Source organism: Bos indicus x Bos taurus, chromosome 2, assembly GCF_003369695.1.
Source record: "Bos indicus x Bos taurus breed Angus x Brahman F1 hybrid chromosome 2, Bos_hybrid_MaternalHap_v2.0, whole genome shotgun sequence".
Taxonomy (NCBI): domain Eukaryota; kingdom Metazoa; phylum Chordata; class Mammalia; order Artiodactyla; family Bovidae; genus Bos; species Bos indicus x Bos taurus.
In genome coordinates, this window is record NC_040077.1 from 95,802,453 (window position 1) to 95,813,567 (window position 11,115).

At 34.6% G+C, this 11,115-nt stretch overlaps 1 protein-coding gene across 9 annotated transcripts in view; it reads left to right on the plus strand.

Moving 5' to 3' along the window:
* The window catches only part of CREB1 (cAMP responsive element binding protein 1), a 57,032-nt gene extending 50,488 nt beyond the window's left edge, over nucleotides 1-6,544 (plus strand). For 7 of the 9 annotated variants that reach the window (XM_027565596.1, XM_027565580.1, XM_027565587.1 and 4 more), the window contains one exon: nucleotides 362-6,544. In XM_027565596.1, the coding sequence (XP_027421397.1) occupies nucleotides 362-506 (145 nt within the window). In that variant the 3' untranslated portion in view covers nucleotides 507-6,544. The remainder of the gene's footprint in view (nucleotides 1-361) is intronic. The other 2 variants (XR_003515015.1, XR_003515007.1) reach the window with 1 other exon arrangement.
* The last annotated feature ends 4,571 nt before the right edge of the window (nucleotides 6,545-11,115 follow it).

Here is an 11,115-nt window from a genome sequence, read left to right on the forward strand (position 1 = left end):
GGCACTCTCTAAGCTAAAGAGTTCTTTAAATTTTTTATTTAAAGCTCATTTGAATTTTTGTATTCTATTCCAAAATATAGTAATTTTTATTTTCATGTGAGAATGCTTGCTACCCTTCTGCCCCATCAATTAAAATTGGTGCTTCAGAACAGTTTTTTTTTTAATCAGTTTTCTATGGTATGTTGAAAATTTTACATTAGGCAATTTCCAAGTCATTCTCTTTATTTTTTCAAATGCCTAATCTATAATATATTAAAATGTTTGTTGCTTTGAGCCAGATCTCTTTTTTTAATGTATTCTATCTAACCCAAAATAAAGGCTGCAGAAATGTTGCCTAATCTTTCCTGTCTTTTGCTTATAGGGAAGCAGCACGAGAGTGTCGTAGAAAGAAGAAAGAATATGTGAAATGTCTAGAAAACAGAGTGGCAGTGCTTGAAAATCAAAACAAGACACTGATTGAGGAGCTAAAAGCACTTAAGGACCTTTACTGCCACAAATCAGATTAATTTGGGATTTCAATTTTCACCTATGATGGTGGGAAAAGGACTGGCTTGGCCACAACCAGAAAGACAAAATAAACATTTTATTTTCTAAACATTTCTTTTTTTCTATGCGCAAAACTGCCTGAAAGCAACTACAGAATTTCATTCATTTGTGCTTTTGCATTAAACTGTGAATGCTCCAACACCTGCCTCCACTTCTCCCCTCAAGAAATTTTCAGCACCAGGAATCATGAAGAGACTTCTGCTTTGTATCCCCTGCCCTCTTCAAGAAGTAATAATTTGTTTACTTGTAAATTGATGGGGGAAATGAGGAAAAGAAAATCTTTTTTTAAATGATGTCAAGGTTTGTGCTGAGCTCCTTGATTGCCTTAGGGACAGAATTACCCCAGCTCCTTGAGTTGACGTAATGTTTGGGCCGCATGCTTAAAGTAAGTAAGGTGCAATGAAGAAGTGTTGATTGCCAAATTGACATGTTTTCACATTTCCATTGTGAATTATGTAAAATCGTTGAAGAGACATACCCTGTGAGAAAAGAATTTTAGGATGGTGTTGAAGAAATTAAGAATGAATTCAGAGTGCTTTCTATGTATATTCTCTTCAATACTGAACACTTGTCCTTGGTTCTTAAAAATATTCTGTATTAACTATAGCTCTTCAATAGGGCAGTTGTTGCTTCTTAATTCAGTTCTGTATGTGTTCAACATTTTTGAATACATTAAAAGAAGTAACCAACTGAATGAAAAAGCATGGTATTTGATTTTAAATTAAATCAAAGTAAGTAAAATTACAAAGCTTCATTTAGTTTAGTACTAAATTTTTAGTACAAAGATGCTCATTAGTAAACCAGTTCCTTGAGTTATATAACAAGGTTTTTAAATAAATGTTTTTGTCATCACCTTCAAAAATATTTATATTGTCACACATTTACTTTAAAAGGTTTTTCTAATTAAACTGCTCCTCTTTGCACTTATACCACCAACAGGAAAGCCTTCAAGATGTTGAAGCAAAGTGATATATTTGTTTATAAAATGTTATGTGTTGTAGGAAAATGCTGATTTTAAATTGTTTCCATATTAACATACTTTAACAGTTTAGTGAATTTTTTAATGAAAAAAGTTATAAGGATATAGTTTAAAAGTACAATATTAGATATACACAAGGAAAATATTTTCTTCAGACTTATTTGAATGACTGCTGTACTACAATATTTGAATTGTCATTCTTGCAAGACCTTTTTTTGTTGTTTTCTTCCAAAAGGGATAGGGATGCTTAGCTTTCCAGTATGCTGTATATCCTTTGTTATTCTGTGAAGGAGCTACCTGTTTTACCTGACTAGAACCGTCTGTATGTATCACACATTGTTTCCAATATGACTTTTAATTACTAATACTCATTTTATTCACTAAGTTGATAAATTTAAAAGTTACCCTTTAAAAAAATAAGACTGAGATAGATCTGAAAAATTTGAAATTGACATAATGTTAAATTATAATTTCTCATTTGAAAAGGTGTTCTTTTTTTTAAGAGTCTAGGATTTAATGTTTTATATTTAGTTATGTCATGGGTTGTTTTTAAGTTTGTTAATGTGTTAACAAAATATGCAGATGTGGGTGTTAATTATTGAGTCCATTTTGAAAAGTAAGACTTTTAATTAATATTTGTAAATGGTATTATTTTTTGTTTGTAACAAACCGTTGTCTTTTTTTAAGGATGAACAGAGTTTATGAAGCCAGCATCATTCTAAGAATTGAGTGATGTAGTCTTATCTTTGGACAGTTCACCAGATTCTCAAGAAGGCTTTCAAACGACTGTAAATTTTGTTGTTTATCCTGCTGAGCTAACGGTGAAAGTTGTAGCATAAAAATTATTTGTATGCCAGCATAGATATACCATTTTCCAAAACTGGTTTGATAGAAACCAAGCAAAATCACAAATCTGTTTGCAAACCAGAATTTTTAAATGAGTCAGAATGTCAAAACTGAACATTTTAAAAGTCATAAGCTTTAGAAATGAAAATTGCTTAATATTTAGCAAATTAAATGTTTTCAGAAATCAAGGCTGTTTAATTAGCAAGTTGGTGGTCTCTTAGTCCCTGATAAATCAAGGCAATCACATCCATATTAGCTGGTTGGATTTATAAGTTACTTTGAGGATGACTGCTCTGGTTTGAAGTCAGTTAATGGTGAGGTAAGAAGTATATTCTGTTGCTAAATCTGTTTAGACCTTGGAGAGACTTGAAGATTTTCGTTTATACAGATAGAAATTAAGCATCTTTTGTGAAGACTTTTTTTTTTTTTAAGAGAATTGGGAAAAATGTGTTTGTTTTTAAGCATGCAACTTTGAGAATCTTTGTTAACAACATAATTTTTAAAAATCTTACAGCCAAGAATATATGTGGCCACATTATAAATGTTTTTTGTCTTCATGTTGGCCAAAAGGGAATAAAACTGTCATCATAGGAATCTGTACATATGCTACTGATTTGCCTAGAAAATAGCAAGTTTGGTATTGCTCACTTTGCAAATATAGGGCCATGTGGCACTTTTATCTATAGGACAGATTAATTCTAATAAAAATGAAGTGGGAGGGGTTTATTTTTGATATATTGCTCTTATGAGTTTTTAGGCTTTGATAGTGTTTAACTGAAAAGTGGTTTAGAAAGGGCTAGATCCAATGTGTTCACATTATTAAACAGAATTGATACCAGGTGTAATTTTTAAGTTCATTCTTTTTCAAACTCAAGTACCATATTGGCAACCATAATATTGTCATAGGTGCTCTATTCATTTAGATATTCTTGGGGGGATGGCATTTGTATAATACATGTGTACATATATATATACATACAGTATATATCTGAGGCTCTGAGAGCTCTTAAGTCAGGAATGCTAAGTATTATAGTATATTGAGGTCAGATGAAATTTTACATTTTTGCGTGATCTATTGCATCCCTTTTGGTAGTTTCTTGGACTGCATTACTCCAGCACTCATGATGGATTTTTTTATCTGCTAATTTCCTTTTTTTTTAATTGTTAATTTTATTTGACTTGATACTTTTAAACATGTTACTAGTCACTTGAACCACCACCACAACCACCACCACCCCCAAAAGTATTTGGTTTTTATGCTTTGTCTCTGGCAGCTATAACAGTGGTGAGAACATTTTGAAGATAGCTTCTAAAAGGTACCACTGATTTTTTCAAAAATCATCCTGGGGGAAAATTTTTGGTGTTTTCATTTGAGCAGGGATTTTTGTCAGAAAATACACTTAGATGGTAAGTCAGCAGCAGTGCTAGTATCTGAAAGCACAATACCAGTCAGGCAGGCTGTCCGATCAGAAGTCATCTGGCTGAGGTTTATCTCTGTCTCTCAGGCCTAATCCCTGATCCTTTTGACCATTTAGGGTGACATGTGGAATCATACAAAGGCTTATTAGGAAGATACAAGTTTGTTTAAACCAGGATGCTTTTACTTACTTTAAGTGACTTCAATCTAGATTTCTTATTTTCATTTCTAATATTTTTAATTCTGTGATCAGCTTTAGTCAGCTGTCAGCATAAATTGGTCTCTTTATTTTGAAGATCAGAAGGTTGGCTGCTTCATTTTTCAGGATTAAATAAGGCTGACATCTTAAAGTTAAAATTTTGAATTAAAGTAGGTTCCAAAGACACTTGTTACACACCATTTCATTTTTTTCAAGAGGCTCTATTTGTTGCCTTTGTAACCCTGAAAACTGTGGGTATATTGTTTCCCATTGACTTAATACAAAAGTTGTATATTTATTTGGATTATATTTACATTATATTCTTTGTAAATGTTTGGTGTAACTTGCACTTTTAAAACGACCCTGTTTGGGGTATTAGCAAACTTGAGAAATTCCCTCATCAATTGTCATCTGACTTTTTATGTCTTTCTCCTCTCTTCAAATCATGTGTCTTTTTTATGGAAGCTTTTCATTGATTAAAATATTTTATTTAACACCTAAATGCTAGCCTTATAAATAGCTGTAAAAAGAGGAAAATAAGGAAATTAGACTAGCTCAATTAATTTAAAAATGGGTTCAAACCCTATCTAATTCTCTTTCATCATGAATAAAGATAGTAGGAAATACAACTCAAGTGAATAAATACTTATTTCCAATTTTAAATGAGATTCTGTCCTCACCCCAACAATACTATCTATAGGATCCTAAGATATCCTTGAATTTGTGCAGAACAGTGAAAGACTTCAAGGTAATTAATTATTGTTGTCATGGAGAACACGTAATAATTTGATTAACTTTTTCACTTTAAATTGTCTTTGTTAACATAAAAAATAACTGTCTAAATTTGACTGGTTTCAGATGAGAGGAAAAGTGAGGTGTGCTTATAGTAAGCCTATAGGTGAAGAATTGTGGGATAAATTTGTTCACTCAGTTGTACAAAGCACAACTAGAACTTTTTGTTGGATGGCTTACATACATCTTGAATACTTTTAATGTTGATGTGTTGACTTTTTTTAAGTTGACTGCACAGTCACTGTTTGTACTAGGAACTGGTTTCCTTGACTGTCTAGAATCAACGGCTGAGAGAGGCACTAATCCCTGAGGGGTTGAACATATCATGGAGCTGAGTCAGTATGGAAGAATTTCAAATCAATCAAACAGGGTGCTGCAGTTCCATCTGTCTCATCTGCTGATGATAAGTTCTTATTGATGAGTGAATGTAGCTTAAGCCTTTGTATGTGTCCTCAGGGGGCAGACAAACTTTAAGAGGGACCAGATAACATTTGAATGGAGGAATTATATTTCAGGTGTTTTAGCTTGAAATTTATTTTTTAAAAAAATAAAAATAGAAAAAAAAAAAAAAAAGAACAAAGCCTGTGAAGCAATTTGATACTATAAACAGGCTGAGTTGTTTAGCACAGAGAGAAAATATTGACCTGTCTGCATTCTGGTACTGTACATACAGGTCCTAGTTGGGTAAAACACGATACATTTTGAGTTATTCTCACCAGCAAGTAAAAGTAAAGTGAATATTCTTCAGTAAGTGTCTTTTGAAAGGGTCAAACTATAGGAAATGCAAATTTTACCTGCTTTATACAGGCATTATTTAATACTTGCCTATAGAAGTATGGCATTTCTAAGCTGGTGTCTGAGGAGCATCTCAGATGTGAGAGTAAATCTAACATAGTTCAAAAATTGGTAAGGGAGGAAGAAAATCCCTGCAGATGATGACCTTAGTCAGCTGGCCAAGTGAAACGATCTGTCATTGTGTTTGGGAGGTTTTATTTTCTTACGTTTTTAAAATTGAATTGGTATATGCTTTATAGACATTGTATTTTTATCCAGGTGCCACTCCAATCTGTGTATGTAATAAAATTATTTATATTAAAATTGGGAAATAATCCGTGAGTATAGATGAGGATGGCAGAGAAGAGTGCTCGTTCGCAGTTTTCCATGTAAAGTCCCTGACTAGTTTGTCATGTCAGTTGTCATCCCCACCCAAAAAAGGAATTATTTCTAACCTAGCTGTATCACTTGAAACTTTAGAAACAAAGTAATCAGGGAAGTTTCTAGAGAGAAAGGTGTCAGGTTTTTGGTTTTGTTTTGTTTTTCCTTGAGGATTGGGGTCAAGAATACCTCCCCCCAAAACTGTCAGCACAAAACAGGGTATTGACTTTTAACTCTGATGTTGCTATTGGAGTTGAATACTAAATAAGTAACTATAGTGAGGAAAATACATTTCTAATAAAATTCCCTACATTCTAGAAGCATCCCTGTTTTAATTTTTTTTTTTTTTTTACCTAAATCTTTTTGTGCTTTGTGTAAAAAGAAAAAATGTACTGAGTTATAATGCATTTTATTAACACTATGTACATATTAGCTGCTTTGTGTTCAGAATGGTAGCAATTGCTTTGTATATTAAAGTAATCCTTGTGAATTTGTGAAATATTGTCATAAAGTGCTTTTTCTTACTGTAATCTTTGTGGTATCAACTGTCATAATGCCCTTTTTACACAAACATTTATGTGCTGTCACATAAACATGCTTTTAAAAACTCTCTAAGTCTCTCTTTTTGGGATGGGATCATCTACATTGTGGTTTTCCTAGGTGTGTTAAGCAATATTTTGTGGACTTGGTTTATTTTGTTAAATGGCAAAAGTTATGCTAGAATATATCACAAGCTTATGTTGCACAGCAGCAGAAAACTAACTCAAACAACATATCTTTACTTAATTTTACTGTATTCCTGGTTTTTAGCACAATATTTCTTTTTTCAGCAAAATTAATGAACAGTGCCTTTTTTAGGATTTAGAGATGTTACTGCCCTGTTGAGACAACCGATGGGAGACATACGGCCAGCTGTGTTTAATGTCTCAAAATGCATGTTTGCATTGGAAGGATAAGAACAGATGGATCTATTGGGTCTCCTTGTAATTCTAAAGTTCTGTGATTGCATAAAATGGAAGGAAAGGGGAGGAGATGTGGTTAATCTGCTCTTTACTTAAAGCTCAAGAATAAAAGATTCTCTCCTGTACTATTGATTCAATTTCTGAAAATTAGCAGTTGCAGTCTACAGGGCCTTTAAAAATTGCCATGTTGTTTAAGCCTGTTATATCTGCCATTGTATTGAAAGAAATACATGAGTTTTATTCCTTTCTTCTTCTACAAAGAGTGACCACATAATGTACAGACAGACATTTTTGCGAGGGAAAGGGTGAGGTGTAAGCCAGGACTATGATGAGCTAACTGGGATTTACGGTGACCTTCCTTGTCAGCTGAGCTTAGGTGCTTGGATCTCCAGTAAAAACGAAGAGTGCCTATCCTCTCCATCCACAACTTGCTGTCACTTGCTTATTTCACAAACACGTACTTGTTGAGAACACAGTTCAGGGCACTGAAAAGTTCCTGTCTTCAAGAAACTAAGACACACAGCCAAGGAAACAATTGTAACACATTAATACAATTTGAGTCCTGAACTCTAGACTCATATTTGTCATCTGTACTCCGACTGCAAAATAGAGGTCCAAACTGAACTTTTAATTTCTCCTCTAAATCTATTGTCCCTTAAGCTGGTTCTTCTCCATCTGGAAGGTGACACCATTATCCACTAAGCTGCCTTGAATCAGGGTTGTCCTTCCCTCTTCATTTTAATTTCTCCACAACTTAAGCACATTGACCATACTAGGGCTTAGAATGCTAGTGAGGGCCTAACAAGAGAGAAGGTAATTTGAGTTTGAATGTGACTTTTGTTCTTGAGGTGCAAATTCATAAAACATCATTTTGAAGTGTGCATTCATAATGTATTACCACCACCTATATCTAGTTCCAAAACTTTTATCACTCCAAAGAAATGCTGTACTCAAATAAGAATCATTCAGTTTTCCCCTCCCTTCAGCCCTTGACAACCACCAATCTCTGTAGATTTACCTGTTCTGGATATTTCACATTATCATACAATATGTGACATTTTATGTCTGGCTGCTTTCAGTTAGCCTGCTGTTTTTGAAGTTCCTCCACATTGTAGCATTTATCAGTACTTCATTTCTTTATGGCCAAGTAATATTCCAATGTATATATATGCCACAGTTTGTTCATCTGTTGTGCCTTTTTTGTTCCCACTTTGGAGCCATTGTAAATGATGCTTCTGTGAACATTCGTGTGCAAGTTTGGTGTTTGAGTGCTTGTTGTCAACTTTTGAAGGGTATATACATCTAGAAGTGGAATTGCTGGGTCACATAATTCTGTGAGTTAAATTTTGAGGAACTGCCTCAGTGGCTGCACCATTTTCCATTCCCACCAGCGATGCAGAAGTGTTCCAGTTTCTCTACATCCCGGCCAACACTTGTTTACTTTTTGGAAAAAAAAAAATAGTAAAGCCATTCTTATGGATGGGGAAGTGGTATCTTACTGGGGTTTTGACTTGTAATTCCTTAATGATTAATGACACTGAACGTCTATTCATGTGTTTCTTGGCCATTTGTATATCTTTGGAGAAGTGTCCAATTGCATTGCTTGGCTTTTTCTTGAGTTTCGAGTTCTTTATATATTCTGGATACTACATCCTTATCAAATAATAGGATTTTGCAAATATTTTCTCCTGTAACTTTTCTTCTCATTTTCTTGATAATGTCCTCATTCTAATTTTTTAACTTAGTTTTTTAAAGTAATAGTATATTTGGAAAAAAACAGTACAAATGGGTGAGTTTATCCTTTTAGTGACAGTCTGTCACTAAATGTACACACACATGTAAATCTTTTCTCTCCTTGCCTCTTTTTTATAGATGGTGCTTTATTCCTCTGAATGTGTCTTGGCAATAGTTGTATTTCACCACATGTCTATCTACCTCAGTCTAACAGGTGTGAAGTATCCCATTGTATAGATACAACACAGCTTATTGAACTAGTACTCTCTTTCTGGACATTTAGTTTGTTTGAAACTGCTGACTGTTAAGATATACACAAGTTAGTATAGATGTATATACAAGTTAGTGTATCTCCAGGATAGATACCAAAAAGTGGAAACTTATTAAGTATAGTTTTCTTCATATTTCGAGGTGGTTTGCCAAGCAGTATTAAGAAACTGCTAAGTTAATTTTAAAATGTCGTATTCATTAGTATTTTTTATGTCAAACTTCACAGTCTCTCTTCTCATAAATATTCAGAGAAAAATTAAAAGCAGACTAGCTTAAGGTTAGTAGTCCTCATTTCTGTTTTACTGTTTTCCCTTCTAATCTTCCTGAGCAACAGTTGTCCTCAGCTAGGGAGCATGTGGTGATGCCATCTTTTTAGTGTTAGATTTTAACCCTTCTCTGGTTGGAAGAAGAGCATAACATGATTTTAAAGCAGAAACTTCTGAGCTAAGAAGTCCTTGATTTTTGAAGTGAGAGAGCCCTGAGGACTGCCCTGCTTTTTTTCTGGCAGCTCACGTCAGTGGTGAGAGAAACCAAATCTCCAGTTTCGAACAACACGGAAATATACTCACTATAGCGTCTCACCTTATTCTTGTAAAGCACTTGAAAATGCTGCTCCTGTCTCAGCAGAGGTTGTGGGAGCCATAACATGACTTTTTCTAACACTAAATCACGTGTGTATTTCACCAACTATACCCAGGACCTCTTATCAGCTCAGTTCAGTCCCTCAGTCGTGTCTGACTCTTTGCGACCCCATTGACTGCAGCACTCCAGGCCTTCCTGTCCATCACCAACTCCCAGAGTTTACTCAAACTCCTGTCCATTGAGTCAGCGATGCCATCCAACCATCTCATCCTCTGTCCTCCCCTTCTCCTGCCCTCAATCTTTCCCAGCATCAGGGTCTTTTCAGTGAGTCAGCTCTTTGCATCAGGTGGCCAAGGTATTGGAGTTTCAGCTTCAACATCAGTCCTTCCAATGAATATTCAGGACTGATTTCCTTTAGGATGGACTGGTTGGATCTCCTTGCAGTCCAAGGGACTCTTACCAATAGTGCACTAAAAGTGATTTTTAAAAGAATCTTATTAATAAATTGTTTCAATTCCCTGGCAAGTCCAGTGGTTAAGATTCTGCCCATTCATTGTCAAAGGTGTGGGTTCAGTCCCTTGTCAGGGAACTAAGATCCCACAAGCTACATAGTGCAGTCAAATAAGAAATTTTAAAAAGTGCTTGAATTTTAAGAACAGTATCTTAAATTGTTATTTTTGTTTCTTGATTTTAAAAATGACTGAAAATCATTTGCTTCCATCAACCACCATAAACTAAAGGCATAGATTAACCAGAAATGATGTTGGAACTGAATCTTTTATATAAGTGCATAACAATTTTGTTACTGAGAATACACTTTACATTTTGATATCGCTGAGAATAAGCAATTTAATAAGGTAACTGATAGGTAAAGGAATATTTATTTTTCATGAGTATATATTTATTGAACAACTTTTATGAAGAGGACACTGTTAACACTTGAAATATAAAATATGAGGTACAGTCCTTGCCTTGCTGGAGCATAAACTGTACTTGGAGAGATGATGAAACATTTCAGACAACGTTACTCTGCCCTCGGTTTTCAATCTAGTGTTCAGTTCACTTAGATAAAGTTTTTTGATCAATTATAATTGTGATCCTTGAGTACAAAGAATAAATGTACTATTAGAAGCTGTTAGAAACCATGGCTTCAGATGGTTCTGTCATGAACTAAAGCAAGATATCCTTAAGAGGGATCTTAGAAAACAAGTGGACTTTAGAGTTTTAGTTCTAAAAACCTGATGTATATTTTAACTGAGCATCTTGGCATTTGATTCTTTTTCTTTTTTTAATATAAATTTATTTTAATTGGAGGCTAATTACTTTGTAATAGTGCATTGGTTTTGCCATACATCGACATGAATCCGCCACGGGTGTACACGTGTTCCCCATCCTGAACCCTCCCTCCCACCTCCCTCCCCATACCATCCCTCTGGGTCATCCCAGTGCACCAGCCCTGAGCACCCTGTCTCATGCATCGAACCTGGACTGGCAATTCGTTTCACATATGATAATATACATGTTTCAATGCCATTCTCCCATATCATCCCACCCTTGCCCTCTCCCACAGAGTCCAAAAGACTGTTTTATACATCTGTGTCTCTGGCTGTCTCGCATACAGGGTTATCGTTAC